Here is a 17,987-nt window from a genome sequence, read left to right as displayed (position 1 = left end):
AATAAGTAAAAACCCCCCCCAAAACAAATCTTTTGTTCTTCACCTTTTAAGGCACTGCCTTTCCAACTGAAACAGCTTTTGACTTTTTACAGATAGACCACTCATAAAAGTCAGTCCGTTGTTTCTAATAATATTTTACTATTGTTTTGGGTGTGCGAAAATGGTAGCAAGCTCCGCCTACTGGCTTTAGCCGATATAATGGGCTACAGACGGCAAAATGTTTCTGCGCTAGCTAAAAGGCCACCGCGATTAAAGAGTTCCAGCGACAGTTCAATCGTACTCCATGAAAGAGAAGATCAGATAGCCACACAGATGAATAGACGTCACGGTAACGTGCAGATCTGGTCCTTCTACAAGTGAAAAAAAACCCCAAAACATTAAACACATACTGCGCATGTCCTCCTCAATGTCCTGACTTGCGGATTATTTCATTTCCGTTTCCGGGTGAATGTGCATTTTTGCCGTTCGGACTCGGAGCTGAGTGAATGGCGGCTGGGCTTAGTGAACTGCGTGCTGCAGATGTGGAAGAGGACGCGTCGCAGCTCGTCTTCCCCAAAGGTGCCATATGAGAGGGAGAACCTGACAGACAGAAAGATAGTGAACGGGAAACGTGGAGTCAAGGCGATCGTGCGGAAGAGAGCGGCTTTTAGGAAGATGATAGTGAGAGTGGGTTTTTGTGGAAATGTTAGTCTTTGTAGTGGAGTGTGAGTTGAAGGGAGATTTTCGGTAGCCCTGGAGGGAAGGCGTTGAGAAAGGAATCAGATGATAGGCTAGTGGGCATACCAGCTTAAAAAATAGACACCTGCATAATGTTTCCCACTTGTTATGCAAACGCCAGAGAAATTATTCGGTTTCATTGTGTACAGAATATAGTGTGAAGAACACGTTTGTATTTGTTCTATAAGAAGGGTGTGTTTAAAAAAACAAAACTGATTTGTGCCTATCGGCAAAAGGGCCTCTGCTCTCTTTTACTCCTTCTCTTACTCTCAGCCGGTGACATCAATCCCAATCCTGGCTCCCCTCACCAACTATTATCCCAACTCTACAGATCTCACCGCGACCTTTCTAACCTCATCTCTATTTCTCTACTCCCCTCCTCTTCTCTGCCCTTCTCTTGCACCCTATGGAATGCCCGCTCTATCTGTAACAAACTCACCTATATCCAGGACCTCTTTATCTCGCGTCACCTCCATCTGCTCGCCATAACAGAAACCTGGCTCTGCCCTGATGACCCTGCTTCAGTCGCAGCCCTGTGCCATGGCGGTTATCTATTTTCACATACTCCTCGCCTTGCTGGCCGTGGGGGCGGTGTTGGACTACTTCTCTCTCCCTCCTCCAGATTTCAACCCCTTCTTCCACCTCAATCTCACTGTTTTTCCTCCTTTGAAGTCCACTCTATCCGCCTTTTCTCTCCTCTGCCTCTTCGAATAGCGGTCATTTATCGTCCCCCTGATAAGTCCCTTTCATCCTTTCTCAGTGACTTTGACGCCTGGCTTGCCTTCTTCCATGATCCTTCCTCCCCCTCTCTCATCCATGGTGACTTTAATATTCCTGCTAATGATCCTTCCAACTCTTATATTTCCAAGTTACTCGCTTTAACGTCCTCCTTTAATCGCCAACTATGCTCCACCTCCCCCACTCATCAAAATGGTCACTGTCTTGATCTCATCTTCTCCTCCAACTGTTCACCCTCTAGTTTCCTTGCCTCTGATCTTCCCTCCTCTGATCACCATCTTATAACTTTCACACTTAAATCTCCTCTCTCCCAGTCCCGTCCTATCTTATCTAATTTATCTAGGAATCTTCACGATATTGACCCTTCATCTCTATCCTCCCATGTTTCAAACCTCCTCTCTACTGTGGCACCATCCACGTCTGTCAACGAGGCTGTTTCTTCTTACAACAATACTCTATCCTCTGCCTTAGACACTCTTGCACCTTTGATGACCCGCCCTGTAAGGCGTACAAAACCCCAACCTTGGCTGACTTCTAATATCCGCTACCTACGTTCCTGTACCCGCTCCGCCGAACGCCTCTGGCGGAAATCTCAGGCCCTTGCTGATTTCTTACACTTTAAGTTCATGCTGACCTCCTTCCAATCTGCTCTTTTACGTGCCAAACAGGATTATTATATCCAACTGACCAACTCTCTTGGCTCTAATCCTCGACTTCTCTTCACCACATTGAACTCTCTCCTCAGACCTTTGCTGAATTCTTTCACAACAAGGTTCAAAAGATAAACCTTGCTTTCTCTACCTCACCACCTCTCCCTCCACTAGTCCGTTCCCCTCTCTCTCCTTCCCCTCATTCCCTTTCCTCCTTTCCTGAAGTTACTATTGAGGAAACTACACTTCTCCTTTCTTCCTCAAAATGTACCACCTGTTCCTCTGATCCCATTCCCACCCACCTTAATGCCATCTCTCCTGCTCTTATTCCTTTATCTTGAGCGTGCTGTTCACCGCCGCTGCCTTGATTTTCTCTCCTCACATGCTATTCTTGACCCACTACAATCTGGTTTTCGCCCTCTCCACTCAACCGAAACTGCGCTTACTAAAGTCTCCAATGACCTATTACTGGCTATATCCAGAGGTCAATATTCCATCCTCATTCTTCTTGATCTTTCCGCTGCTTTTGACACTGTCGATCACAGCATACTTCTCGATACCCTGTCCTCACTTGGATTCCAGGGCTCTGTCCTTTCCTGGTTCTCTTCCTACCTCTCCCTCCGCACCTTTAGTGTTCACTCTGGTGGTTCCTCTTCTACTTCTATCCCTCTGCCTGTCGGCGTACCTCAGGGTTCTGTTCTTGGTCCCCTCCTCTTTTCTATCTACACTTCTTCCCTTGGTTCATTAATCTCATCCCATGGCTTTTCCTACCATCTCTATGCTGATGACTCCCAAATCTACCTTTCTACCCCTGATATCTCACCTTGCATCCAAACCAAAGTTTCAGCGTGCTTGTCTGACATTGCTGTCTGGATGTCTCAATGCCACCTGAAATTAAATATGACCAAAACCGAGCTTCTCATTTCCCCCCCCAAACCCACCTCCCCGCTCCCCCCCGTTTTCTATTTCTGTTGATGGCTCTCTCATTCTCCCTGTCTCCTCAGCTCGAAACCTTGGGGTCATCTTTGACTCTTCTCTGTCCTTCTCTGCTCATATCCAGCAGATTGCCAATACCTGTCGTTTCTTTCTTTACATCCGTAAAATCCGCCCCTTTCTTTCTGAGCACTCTACCAAAACCCTCATCCACACCTTTGTCACCTCTCGCTTAGACTACTGCAGTCTGCTTCTTGCTGGCCTCCCACTTAGTCACCTCTCCCCTCTCCAATCAGTTCAAAACTCTGCTGCCCGTCTCGTCTTCCGCCAGGGTCGCTTTTCTCATACTACCCCTCTCCTCATATCGCTTCACTGGCTCCCTATCCGTTTTCGCATCCTGTTCAAACTTCTTCTACTAACCTATAGATGTACTCATTCTGCTGCTCCCCAGTATCTCTCCACACTCGTCCTTCCCTACACCCCTCCCCGTGCACTCCGCTCCATGGATAAATCATTCTTATCTGTTCCCTTCACTACTGCCAACTCCAGACTTCACGCCTTCTGTCTCGCTGCACCCTACGCCCGGAATAAACTTCCTGAGCCCCTACGTCTTGCCCCATCCTTGGCCACCTTTAAATCTAGACTGAAAGCCCACCTCTTTAACATTGCTTTTGATTCGTAACCACTTGTAACCACTCGCCTCCACCTACCCTCCTCTCTTCCTTCCCGTTCACATTAATTGATTTGATTTGCCTACTTTATTTATTTTTTGTCTATTAGATTGTAAGCTCTTTGAGCAGGGACTGTCTTTCTTCTATGTTTGTGCAGCGCTGCGTACGCCTTGTAGCGCTATAGAAATGCTAAATAGTAGTAGTAGTAGTACTGAAAGGTTTTACACGCAGAAACTAATTTCTTGCAAAGGTGTCCTCGTGAATTGTGTACCTAAGCTATGAAAGATGGTAATGAGAATATTCTGGGGAAAACCGCCTCGTGAATCAGTTCTCAGTAGGAACCCCTGGGAAACTAATTATATCACTATGCACCCCTTCTCTTCCTTACTTGACCTACCTCTTAGTTCTCTACTTCTCCATCTATTCTCTTAAAATGTATTTCTCTATGTTCACAAATTAACTTTGCAAGCCACATAGAACCAAACATGTTTGGAAAATGTGGGATATAAATACTGCATAAATAAATAAATAGCATAGTACAGCTGTTTTCTGGAAGACAGTAAAAGAGATGCTTGCTGTCCAGGACATTTGCATATGCTGAGCAACTAAGGCAATGACATAAATTAAAAGACCTTATAGGACGTATACACCAGCCGTCTGTGTAAAGATGAAGTCTTTGGATTCCTATTGATGGCCTGTAAAATATGCCTTTGGTTTTCCAAGCCCAGAGCTCAGATTTATATCACATGATGCCTGTTTATCTCAATTTATGAAAAGTATCTTATCTTTTTCAGTTTTCTTGCTCCCATGTCCATCTGCCCATCTTTTACATCCATAGTTTTTATTCTTTCTGCAGAGTTTGAAAATGCTGAAACTCTCTTGAATTCAGAGGTACATATGTTGCTGGAACATCGTAAGCAGCAGAATGAGAGTGCTGAAGATGAGCAGGAGCTCTCCGAGGTCTTCATGAAAACCTTAAACTATACTGCTCGCTTCAGCCGTTTCAAGAATCGTGAAACTATCGCTAGTGTGCGCAGGTGATTGTGCAGGGTCAATGATAATGGATGTAGTATGATGTATTAGTGCAGATCCTCAGCCACTTTTCATCCACTCTCTATTGTTATGTACTTTGAAGGGCCACCAAGTCTGTTCATCCTCAGTTTCCTTTCATTTATGTTGTCTTCTCTTACCATTCCTCCCTGGTGAAGTTTTGTTCATTGTATCTCAGAAAGGGGAGGGGGAGTAAATAGAAGGGAAGCAAAGGTAATCAGATGGATGGAACAGTTTCCCTACGAGGTTACACTAAAAAAAGCAACTAAATAAGGTTTTGAGGAAACTAATAAGGTTAACCAGGATCTCTTCAGCTTGGAAAAGACAGCATATTGAAATATATTTGGAAGATGTAGGTTCTGGTCATTCATGTTTTCCTTACTACTTTTTTTTTGTGGTTTTTGCTTCTTGTGTTTAGTTTTTGCTAATTGGCAGCTTGTTTTGTGTCTATAATACCTTTTGTGTGTGGTGTTCTATTCAAGCCAGATTTTCAGGACATGTTACAATGACACGAAGATTGATGGAGGTTTTTTTTTTCAGGGGGGGGGGGGGGATTCATGATCTTTCACACGTGCTTTTATGATGCAAGGGGATAATTAATTTGCAGTAACTTTTAAAATCATTTACTGGCAACACAAAAATCACAAAATATACATTTTATTTCTGGGGGAATTCTGCGCAAAAGAATTAATGGATCAATAGGTGGTGGTGATCAATGTTTTTTTTTTTTTTTTAAACCCGGACCACTGCTGGCTAAATTAGACTCTGGTGTTCAGTGCCAGGCCATATCTGGGCACCAGCACTGAATATCCAGGTCATTGGCAGTGTCCAGAAGGTATGTGGGTATGACCAATATTCAGTGCTTTACCTGCATAGCTAGCTGGACAGAGTTAATGCTGCTGTTTATGCAGCCCTACATGCCTGTTGGGCATTGATGATATTCGATGCCTGTGCCTGCATAACTCCTGATTCTGTCCCTAGACTGCCTAGACACTAAGTGGAGAGTGCTGCAGTTATCAGTCAGTATTCAGTGGCACTTACCAGTTAATTGCTGCTGAATATCTCTCCTGGCAGGCGTCTCTCCTGTCAGCTTAAACCATGCTGAATTAACCGATACACTCGTATCACCCCTCTCCTCAAGTCACTTCACTGGCTTCCGATCAGATACCGCAAACAGTTCAAGCTTCTCCTACTCACCTACAAATGCACTCGATCTGCAGCCCCTCCTTACCTCTCTACCCTCATCTCCCCTTACGTCCCTACCCGTAACCTCCGCTCTCAAGACAAATCCCTCCTTTCAGTACCCTTCTCCACCACCGCCAACTCTAGGCTTCGCCCTTTCTGCCTCGCCTCACCCCATGCTTGGAACAAACTCCCTGAGCCCATACGCCGGGCTCCCTCCCTACCCATCTTCAAATCATTGCTCAAAGCCCACCTCTTCAATGTCGCCTTCGACACTTAATCACTACACCTCTTCTCAGGAAATCTCAACTACCCCAACTTGACATTTCGTCCTTTAGATTGTAAGCTCTTCTGAGCAGGGACCGTCCTTATTCGTTAATTTGTACAGCGCTGCGTAACCCTAGTAGCGCTCTAGAAATGTTTAGTAGTAATATCGGGCTCTCAAAATTCTGCAAACTTTTTTTGCCCATATAGCACAATATAATCACTGCCTTTGAGTAATAATTTAATTGGAGATGCAGAAAACATTACTCATAGATGCAGAATTTTGTACAGTTATTGGACAAATCTTTTGACTAAGTCCTGACCTTCTTCCTCTGGCTTCACCACTCTGTCTCCTTCCCTTGTCTTCATATCCCTCCAACACACACATAAGTGTTCACACAGTTTCTCTGTTTTCTACAAACTCAAAAGCCCTGAACCAAGCTTTCTCTCTCCTCCCTCCATTTCCTCCAAGAAGACCATAGTCTCTACTACTGTAGTGGGGACCGAGGGAAGAGGACATATGACTGTACCAATACCTGGAGGAGGGGAGAGGGGAATAAATCTGCCAGTACTTGTCAAAGACAGTGTGTGTACTGATACTAGCATACACATTCCCCCCTCAAGGTAAAGGAAGAGGGGGAGTGAATATGTGAGGTGAAGGGAGAAGCACCAGAATCTGTTGGGGTGGGGGAGAGAACCCTGAATAAGGGGAGATATGGAAGAGAAGGATGCAGGAAGAGAGGACTGAGGGGGGGGGGGGAATAAAGGAAGAAAGAACCCCAAATAGAAGAAAGGAGGCAGTACCATGGCAAGTGTGGGCAGAGGTGAAAAACTGAGAACATAAGCATTGACATACTGGGACAGACCAAAGGTCTATCAAGCCCAGTATCCTGTTTCCAGCAGTGGCCAATCCAGGTTACAAGTACCTGGTAAGATCCCAGAACAGCAAAATGGATTTTATGCTGCTTATCCTAGAATATGCAGTAGATTTTCCCAATATCATCTTAATAATGGCTTTTGAACTTTTCTTTTAGGAAATTATCAAAACCTTTTTTAAACCCTGCTAAGCTAATTGCTTTTAATTAACTTTATTTTTGACACAATTGGAAATTTATTAGTGCAATACAAATGCTTGATTATTGTTCAGTATTTCTTTGCAATTATAAAGAAGGTAACACAAATGAAAGATTTTTAAGCCAGTATACATTTTAATTAAAATATTAAAATTAAAATATATACAAGGTTTTTCAAAGTGATGGTAAAAAAAAACCTACTACCCTAGTGAAAGAGGTTGAAAAATTTGTGTTTGAGGTATTTTCCTTTACATTTTTAAATGTAATTTAAATACAAGTACCATGCATAAGTACAACTGGGTTCCTCTATGTTCACTGTAAAACTTCTGTTGATCATCGCTTGTGTACTGTCTGGTGGTTGCTTCTTCATACTCTCTTCACATCCTTTCATGATGGTGCTTTTTGCCATCACTCAAACACTTGCTCCTGGGTGGGACCATCTCTGGTTGTAGTTTGCTTTCCTAATGTCTTCTGACCTTCTTATCTTTTCTGTCTGCAGTTTGTTGCTCCAGAAGAAGCTCCATAAATTTGAGTTGGCATGCTTGGCTAACCTCTGCCCAGAGACAGCTGAGGAAGCCAAAGCTCTTATACCCAGGTGAGCTTGGATTTCATTCCCATTTAAGATCGGATTGGGAACAGTGATTTCAGATTGGGAAGGCTGAATTACACCCTGGTCTCTTCAGACATCAGCAAAGCATGGGAGGACCTTAGAGCAATCTGGCATTTTCATTAAATGAACTGAACAAAGGCATTGATCCTGTATAATCTAACCGCTTTCAAACTGTAGCTATCGCCAGAGCACTTGATGTAGCAGTCGAGAAGAAAATCTTGCTCTTTAACTGTGAGAATGTAAGGATTAGATAGCAGTGATGGGTAATAAGACAGTTATGTGGGTGCTCTGGGGCTTACAGCAGTAGGAAAACAAGAGCGTTAATTATTTTAAAAAATAAAGTAGCACTTAATATGTGATACTGTGACTGTCAAGCTTACAGTAGAGATCTTGGGATCTGAACTTTCAGTTAAGACCATCTTTAAACCAAAGACTTTATGAAATCAAGGGAATAGCTTTTTGTCATGTTCCCATGCAGTAAAATATGCTTGCTTGTTACTTTACTGTTCCCAAGAACAAGAGGGAGTTCAGATATGCACATTCTGTGCAGCAGTAAAAGTGAGCCAATCATCTTAGTGGCCAGTATTCCTGGCTGAATACCAGAGACCAGCACAATATGCTCAAATACCTCTGCTTGGTGCCTTTTTAGATGCTTGCTACTATCTTTTCTTAACATGTTCTTTCCATTTTTTTTTCTTCTGGCAGCCTGGAGGGACGTTTTGAGGATGAAGAATTGCAGCAGATACTTGATGACATTCAGACAAAACGAAGCTTCCAGTATTAGGATGAAGTGCCACCATGCCTTCAAAACATGGGACCCTGATATTAAGCAAGGACACTCTTGCTGTTTTCAAAGCTACAGCGTCTTATCACCTACTTTTCTTAGAAACATGGAAAACTGGGTAGTGATAAGCAGAGAAGATTGGAATATATGGTCACATGTGGTTCTCATCTTTAAATATGGCAGTGTAGAGGCTTCAGTAACCATTCCAATCCAGAATCACATAGCTTAACCAATAAACAACCTTAACATGTGAGTACCAAAAGAGTGAATAAGAACTTTAAAATATTCCAGTCCCATTTCTTTTTATCAGGGAATCTCTTGTCATGTGCAGTGTGGATTTTTTAGGTAAGTTAGTTACATGGACTTAGGAAATCTGTGCTAACAGTTGATGACTTATCAAATCAAAGCTCCCACAACCCAACTGCTTCACAACACAAACTCATATAAAGGATTGACTAATAGCTTCAAAATACTGGTAATGAAACTCTACTGAAAAAATAATGCATAACCAAAAATAGTTCAAATCCTTCATATAAATTTTTAGATATAATATTTGCATATATACCACCCGAACAGTTCAAATGTTAAATGCTCTCTCAGATGTGAATAAAACATACCTCTCTCTCAAGTGATTCATGAAGGTTTTAGAATCTTTGAAGCATTTTTTTGTGTAGTGAAAGATATCTAAATGGCAGTGACAGTTGGATTGAACAAAGTACTTCATATGTTTTATTCACATGTGAGAGAATGAGGCTCATTTTCAAAGCACATAGACATACGTTACATAGGTTCTTCACACTGTTCAGACGGTGTATATGCAAATTCTGTATATAAAAAATTTATATATGAAGAATGAGAGCTATTTTTGGTTATGCATGCTTTTTTGAGTGGAGTGGGTTTTTTTTCTAGACAGATGGTGGTAGGCAGTTTTACTCCTTATTGGATTGGGAGTTGAAAAAAAAAAGATCTTAGAAAAAACATTCATTACCAGTATCTTGAAGCTAATAGCCAATCCTTTATGTGTGTGTGTGTGTATATATATATATATATATATTTTTTTTTTAACCTATGGAACTTTGTAAGTATTCTTTGAAAATGATCCCCATCTGTGTTGTGTGAGCTTTGATTTTTGGCTTGGTCTGACACTTTATCCAATCTTCATTTTGAAGTCTTATACAGTTTTTGCAGTGTCTTTGCTGTAGTAGGTTTATTTGCGTTTTCCTTCACAAATAATTATCTGTATAGTTGTGCAGATGTAAATAAAATGTGTTCATTTTTTAATGTACTGGGCTTTGCTATATTTCATTTGATCATGTCTGATTTGATGGGTTAAACTATATTGGTAGTGTATCAAGAAGAGAAAAAGGAGATCCAAGATGGTGGACTAGGCTAGCCCTATTTCACACTGCTCTGCATTAGGTCTGCTAATTTTTATTGTTGTTGTTTAAAACTCATGTAGCTGCGTGATACGGTCAGGAAGAGAAAGGGTCGGCCCCAGGAGTTCATCTGTTTATAACCCTATAGACCAACTTGGTGCAGACATCAAATCCAGCTATCCTATTGATGTCCTTGGAAGCCCCACAGGATATTTCAATAATGTCTCCAGATGAGGTCTATCGTAGGAGTCGTGCACAGCCATTGATGATGCTATGATTTGGGCATCCCATTTGAGTTAGAAGCTGTAACTTAGGACATGTGTGTTGGACCAGCACAAGGAGGGGATACCACTGGATCATCTCCTGTGTTTGTTTTAGAGCCAGCAACTATGCTGGAAGAAGCCATGGGTGATTATCACAGAAGGTAGAAGTGAATACCTTATGAAGTGGGAGATTCCATGCAAATCTCTTCAGTCCTATGAGGTAGCTACAGGTCAATCCTCACTAAGGGGTCCTTTTTCAAAGATGGGCTAAAAAGTGGCCTTCACTACTTTTACTGTGTCCCCCCCCCCCCCCCCCCCCCCCCCCGGCGCTCAGGCCACCTCTTACGAGTCTGCAAAAAAGCTGAATTTCTATTTACAGCAATATTGTCCAGGTGCTAAGTCCATTACTGTTTAAGCCCTTACCGCCTCCTATTTACTTTGTGGTAAGGGTTCGCACGCTAACCCTGTGGTAATCAGGCAGCACGCGGCAGTGTGGCTGTGCTGCAGATTACTATTGGGAACGCCTCCTGTGGTAGAAAATAGAAAATTTATTTTCTACTGTGGGAAACCGTGCACCAACTTCGGAACTACTGCCGGGCTCCTGTGCTACCATGGTGGTAGGGACAATTTGGTATGTCATACCGCCCTTTTGTAAAAGGGCCCCTAAATCTGTTGTGGCTCTTAAATCTGGGTGGCATGGGAGGCAATTGTGTAGATGGAGTACATAAATTTACTTGGTGAGCAAATCAGCGCATCCATCAACTCCAGTTAGCTACAGATTGTCCGCCCACAAAGCCCACCTGTGACTCATGTAGCAGGTTAGGTAAAACCCTTGCCAACCGGTTCACCATTATTTTCGCAAAAAGCTTACTCTCATAGTTTAGGAGAGAGATGGGACGGTAAGACTCCAGCCGAGTTGGATCTCTACCTGGCTTTAATAAGACTATAATCTGGGCCATATCCAGAGAAGGAGGCAGCGACTCCTTGTCCATACATTTATTGAAAAGGTTAGTAAGAGGGGGTACCACCTCCATACCCATCAGTTTATAGAATTCTGCCCTAAAACCGTCTACCCCGGGTGCTTTCGATTATGCCGATTTGGGCGCCCCTGAGAGGACGCCGCCCCTCTCCCGATGTGTGTCGGAAGATGGGTGCCCTTCTCTTTCGAAAATAAGCCTGATAGCTGCCTAATTAAGTTAGGTGTGCAACTGGCACTATACTATAACTTGCAGGGGTTAGAGTATATAGCACTAAATAAAGATGTAGATATACTAGGCATTTCAGAGATGTGGAAGGAAGATAACTAATGGGATACTGTGAACCAGAGTACAAACTATACTGCAATGATAAAATGGATCAAATGAGAAGGGATGGTTCCGTAGACTAAAGAGGAAACTTGAGTCGAACACAATAAAAATTCAGGAGGAAACAGACTGCCCCATGGATATATGGATAGAAATTCAATATATATAGGGAAAGAGACTGGTGGGGCTATACTACCATCTGCCTGGCAGGAATGAAATGTTAGCAGAAATTAGGCCCTGTGTGGTTCTGACTGCATAAGGAAACTGTCAGAAAAGTAAGGTCAGCCCAAGGGTATTTGACACCCTGGATGAATTTTCAGCCATGCATCCCCTGTTCCCTGGGGTAGCTCAAGGTCTTACCCCCTCCCCCAGCATCTCCTCCAGGGTCAGTGTTAGGCAGTGCTAACAGGACAATCGCCCTGGGAACCCATGCTACAGAGGGGCCCAAAGCCTGTCCTAAGTTGAAGAAAGCACAGTGTACTGGAAGGCTTTGGGATCCCTTAAATTTCTTCCCTAAGACCCGGCATTTCTAATATAGGCTCTGACAGCCCCTTTCCTAATTCCCCCATAGTCCAGCATCTCCCCTTTCTTTATTCCTCCCCCATAGTTTGGCGTCTCCCCTTCCCTTTCTTAATTCCCCCATAATTCAGCATGTGAGGGATCATTGGTGGTGTGGGCTGGTTGGAGGGAGTGGTACAGTTTAGGGGGTGAAATACTTCTGTGCACAAAAGGGAGCGAGACTTGGGTATGATCATAAGGTTGCCAAATAGGCAGAGGTAATGGCAAAAGCCAGAAGGATGCTTGGGTTCATAGGAAGAGGAATGGCTAGCAGGAACTAGGACGTGATAATGTCTCTGGTGAGACCTCATATAGAGTACTGTGTACAGTTTTGGAGACCACACCTTCAAACAGATATAAATAGGATGATGGAGTTGGTCCAGAAAGTAGTTACTAAAATGGTCAGTGGTCTTCATCATAATTCTTACAGGGACAGACTTGAAGATCTCAATATGTATACTTTGGAAGAAAGGCAGGAAAGGGGAGCTGTGAAAGAGATGTTTAAATACCTCCATGGCATAAATACACAGGTGAATCCAGAACAGTTTGGTGGGGCCCCCCCAGCCCCATGCCTAGCCCCAACTCCCGATGACTCACTTCTACCTTCTGTACTTACCATCCTCTTCTCACTCATCTCCCCTGACAACCCTGAGGGTCTCTCCCACATGTTTCTACCAATCCAAGCATCTCCCTCCCTCTTCCTTCCTTCATTCTTCTACCCCAACATTTCCTCTCTGTCCTGCCCACCCCTCTCTCTCCTCCACCCCTATAGTCCAGCATTTTCTTGTCCTCTCCACCTCTATTGTCCAGGACTTGCGTTCCCTTCCACCCCTAAGGTCCAGCAATTCTCTCTCCCTTCTCCACTCCAATGGTACATCAACTCCCTGTCCCCTCTCCCCACACTTCTCCTTTATGATCCAGCATTTACTTGTCCTTTCTCCTCCACCCCTATGGTCCAGCACTTCTTGTCTCCTATCTCCCCTTCCCCCTTATAGCCCAACAGCTCTGTGTCCCTTGTTTTCCCCTCCATTTCCTCTCTCTCCCGCTGTGGATCCAGCACCTGCCCCCCCCCCCCCCCCCCCCGAATCTTGCGTGGTCTAGTTAGTTGGAATAAATAGATGGGTGGCTAAACTCAAGGCACGTTAAACAAGTTATAAGAAACTGATCTAAGTTACAGTTATGTTGCAAGCTAGTCCAGGTGCAGAATGAGTGAATAGTCAGTCACCATGTGTATTAAAGGCTTGGGAGAAGAGCCAGGCTTTCACCTGCTTCCTGAAGGAAAGATAGACTTGAGTTATACCTAGCCCCTCTGGGAGTAAATTCCAGAGCATGGGGGCTACTTCTGGGAAGGCTCAGTTGTGGGTATCACATCGTACAATTTCTTTTGATGAGGGGACAGATAGTGATGATCCTTGAGAGGACCTTAGAAGTCTCAAAGGTGTGCAGGCTAACTTATTCTTTAAGTACTGTGGTCCATTTTGTCTAAGAGCCTCAAAAATCAAGGTACTGGTAGCCAGTGTAGTTTTTGCAGGAAGGGTGTGGTGGTCACCTTGCAGCCTTCTATCAGTCATGCTGCAGCATTCTGAATTAGTTGGAGCTGATGCACTCTTTTTGGTTTGACCAGTGTACAGGGTATTACATTAGTCTAGTCATGATGTTATCATGGCATTGACCACTGTGGCCAGACTCATCTTTTCAATATATGGAGAGAGATTTTGTAGCTGCCGTAGGTGATAGAGACAATTTTTAATGGTTGTTTGAATTTGCAGGATCAGCAATGTATCATGTGTAATGGTTTAATGAGTACAAAAGGTAGTATCCTCTGAGGACAGAGGAAAAATTATTTCTTGATGGAAAAGGAGAGAATATGTTTTTCTTTAAGTGGGCGGAGAGTATGACCCCCCCCCCCCCCTGAAAATGCCCATGCTTGAAGGGTGGGAGGAAGGATTTTAAGGGTAATCACTAAGGAGATAGAGCTGGTATGAACAGCTTGGTGGGAGAATCAGTGAAGCCCAGCAAGGGGGGGGGGGGGAGGGTGGACTAGAAATTAATAAAAGGGATTATGTGGAGAAAATTCTGGTCTTCAATAGCCCACCCCCTCCAAGACCTGTAGCACTGAGAGGGTAGTCCTGGGTACCAAGGCAGAAGGTGCCTGCAGCAGTGTTCCTGACTTGGGAGCAAAGTAGGAGTGGGAGCGAGTGAGCCTCACTTCTGGTAGGACCTGCATTGCATAAGTGAATGGACCCTGTTTCCAGGATGGGACAGAGAGTAACAGAGATGTGAAGATGATTGAAGACAATTCAATTAATGCAGCATTTGATTATTTTCGGTTGGATTAATTCTGTTTTGTGGCGTCTCAACAGATTCTCCTGATGAAGGCTGTCCAGCTGAAACACAGCCTGTGTTGAGTTTCTCTGTCTGGGACTTGTATCTACATGTTCTTTACCCATTAAAGGAACTTTTTTGCAACATTTGGTCATCTTAACATTTGTCATCGTCCACTCTTGGTTTGGTTTGCCTACATTTTTATGTGGAAGTTTTTTGGTTTTCTTTTGTCTTTGGACTTAAAGACTGAAGGGAACCAGTACGGAGATTACCACATGCTGATACTTGACAGCAAATAGAGGAGACTGATAAATGCCTTGTTCTGGTTGTAAATAGATGTAAAATAGAACTGCGATCTGTATGCCCTGATATTGTTGAAGAATTTGCTTTGCACTGTGCTGACTACCTAAAAAAACCCTGAACTGTACAGACCAAGTTGACAAGTTTATGAACTGTTTTTAAAGTCGTTGTTGAATAGGGTTGCCAACTTTGACAGAGAACCCCCCTGTCCCTTGCCTCACCTACTGTTGCATCTTATCCCGCACTCCCCCCTCCCCTCTACACACAAATGTCAGCACTAGGGTTGCCATCTCAGAAGAAAAAATGACACACACATATATTCCGATTATTTTGCAAATTCTGTCTGATGTTTGACAAACTAAAATTATGTCAACGTTTTGATGTCCGCTCAGTAAAGCCAACACACAACCCGTCCATTGAAAAACACTATGTAGAAACACCTTATTATACCATAATAGCACTAACCTCCAGGACTCAAAAAGCAACAACTTTATCTGTGAAAAGGCAGCACTATAAGAACATAAGAATAGCCATACTGGGTCAGACCAATGGTCCATGTAGCCCAGTATTCTGCTTCCAACAGTGGCCAATCCAGGTCACAAGTACCTGGTAGAAACCCAAATATTACACCGGCCCCTAAAACACCAATACAGCCTGAAACAAGGGACTACACATTAGTAAGACAAAAAAACCCGTAAACCTCAAGAAATCAGACTTCATATACAGCAATACTTGAGACGGAGAAACTGAAGTGGACAATATCAGAGATACACATTTCCAAAAGGTGATACATTCCAATGAATAAATACAAAAGAAAATACCCGTTTTTACCGTCTTTACAGGGTGTCCTGTCCACTTTTCATTTCTTCTCTCTCCTATCCAGCATCCATCTTCTCTGTGTCCTTATTTGTCATGTCCAGCATCTTTCCTGTGTCCCTGTTCCTATCCTTCCCACATGTTTAGCATCTGTCCTCTTAGTGTCCCTATGCTTCCCTTACATTCAGCTGTTCCCTCTCTATCCCTATCTCTATACTACTGGAACCCAGTCTCTCTCTTCCCCCTTTTCCCAGTGGGTCCAGCGCATCTCCATCTCCCCCCATCATCCCAGGTCCTGCATATCTCCATCCCCTCCTCCCATCCCAGGTCCAGCATATCTCCATTTCTCCCCTATCCCAGGTCCTATATATCTCCATCCCCCCAAGCTGGTCCAACATATCTCCATCTTTCTCCCCCAAAACTAGGTACAGCATATCTTCACCCCCCTATCCTAGGTCCAGCATATCTCAATTCCATCTCCCTCAATCCCAGGTCCAGCATATCTCTATTCCACCCCATAAGAACTTAAGAGTAGCCTTACTGGGTCAGACCAATGGTCCTTCTAGCCCAGTATACTGTTTCCAATGGACAAGCCAGGTCACAAGTATCTGGCAGAAGCCCAAATTGTGGCAACATTCCATGCTACAAAATCGCAGGACAAGCAGTTCCTTCCCCATGTCTGTCTCAGTAGCAGACTATGGACTTTTCCAAACTTTTTTAAAACCTAGATACGCTAACTACTGTTACTATATCTTCCGGTAGACTTCCAGAGCTTAACTATTTGTTGAGTGAAAAAATATTTCCTCTTATTTGTTTTAAAAGTATTTCCATGTAACTTCCTTGAGTGTTCCCTAGTCTTTGTACTTTTGGAATGAGTAAAACATTTATTTGCTTCTACTCGTTCTACACCACTCAGGATTTTGTAGACCTCAATCGTATTGTCCCTCATCTGTCTCATTTCCAAGCTGAAGAGCCCTAACCTCTTTAGCCTTTCCACATATGAGAGGAGTTCCATCCCTTTTATAATTTTGGTCGCTCTTCTTTGAAACTTTTCTAATTCTGCTATATCTTTTTTGAGATATAGCGACCAGAACTGAAAGCAATACTCAAGCTGCGATCGCATCATGGAACGATAGAGACATTATAGTATCTTTGGTCTTATTCACCATCCCTTTCCTAATAATTCTTGGCATCCTGTTTGCTTTGTTGACCACTGCCACACACTGATCCAAAGATCAGTGTATTTTCTATGACACCTAGATCTTTTTCTTGCTTGCTGACCCCCAAGTTGTACCCTAGCATCAGGTAACTATGATTTGGATTATTCTTTCCAATGTGCATCACCTTGCATTTGTCTACATTAAATTTAATCTGCCATTTGGATGCCCAGTCTTCCACTTTTCTAAGGTCTTCCTGCAATATTTCACAGTCCGCACGTGTTTTAGCAACCTTGAATAGTTTTGTGTCATCTGCAAATTTAATCACCTCACTCGTTCCGATTTCCACATCATTTATGTTAAATAGCACCGGTCCCAGTACTGATCCCTGCAGCACTCCACTGTGCACCCTCCTCCATTGAGAGAAATTACCATTTAACCCTACCCTGTTTTCTGTTCAATAACCAATTCCTAATCCACACTAGAACCTATCCCATGACTCTTTCATTTTCTCAGGAGTCTCTCATGAGGAACTTTATCAAAAGCTTTCTGAAAATCTAGATACACTACATCAACTGGCTCACCTTTATCCATGCCTTCAAATAAATGAAGCAATTTGGTGAGGCAAGACTTCCTTCGGCTGAATCCATGCTGACTCTGTTCCATTAAATCATGATTGTCTACGTGTCCTGTAATTTTATTCTTTATAATAGTTTCCACTATTTTGCCCGGCACTGACATCAGGCTTACTGGTCTGTAATTTCACGGATCACCTCTTGAACCCTTTTTATGTTTAATTAGTTTTTATTGATGAAATTCAGAATACAAACACATTATCATCATACCATATAACAGAATGCAAATTCCCCAATAGGAATATGGTCAAAACAAATTATCATCATTATTGCCATCCCTGTTTTACCCCGTCCCCCCCCCCCCCACCTGAAAATAGTTATAACATATTCAGTGCCCGCCCTCCCCCACCCTTGTAGATTGGCCAGTTACCATCACATGTCTTAACTAAAAATTCAGTAAAAACTTTGTCCTTGAAAAGGAAGAGTGACCCATAATGGTTCCCACATTGCCCGAAATTTATTACCTGGAACGGACTTTAAATCTGTCTCCCCGCAGCGATCCAATCGCATCTGAGATATTAGCTGAGACCTCCATTCCAGCAGCAAAGGACCTAAAGTGGATCGCCACGCTCTCAAGATAG

At 43.2% G+C, this 17,987-nt stretch overlaps 1 protein-coding gene across 1 annotated transcript; it reads left to right on the top strand.

Moving 5' to 3' along the window:
- Nucleotides 1–448: 448 nt before the first annotated feature.
- On the top strand, nucleotides 449–9,954 carry POLR2D (RNA polymerase II subunit D). Its single transcript, XM_030216956.1, has 4 exons — nucleotides 449–558; nucleotides 4,566–4,746; nucleotides 7,778–7,873; nucleotides 8,594–9,954. The coding sequence occupies exons 1-4, from the start codon at nucleotides 486–488 to the stop codon at nucleotides 8,670–8,672; spliced, it is 429 nt and encodes a 142-aa protein (XP_030072816.1). The 5' UTR covers nucleotides 449–485; the 3' UTR covers nucleotides 8,673–9,954.
- Nucleotides 9,955–17,987: the final 8,033 nt, after the last annotated feature.

Source organism: Microcaecilia unicolor, chromosome 10 (assembly GCF_901765095.1).
Source record: "Microcaecilia unicolor chromosome 10, aMicUni1.1, whole genome shotgun sequence".
Taxonomy (NCBI): domain Eukaryota; kingdom Metazoa; phylum Chordata; class Amphibia; order Gymnophiona; family Siphonopidae; genus Microcaecilia; species Microcaecilia unicolor.
The sequence above is the reverse complement of the archived record's forward strand: the minus strand, read 5'-3'. Positions and strand labels throughout refer to the sequence as shown.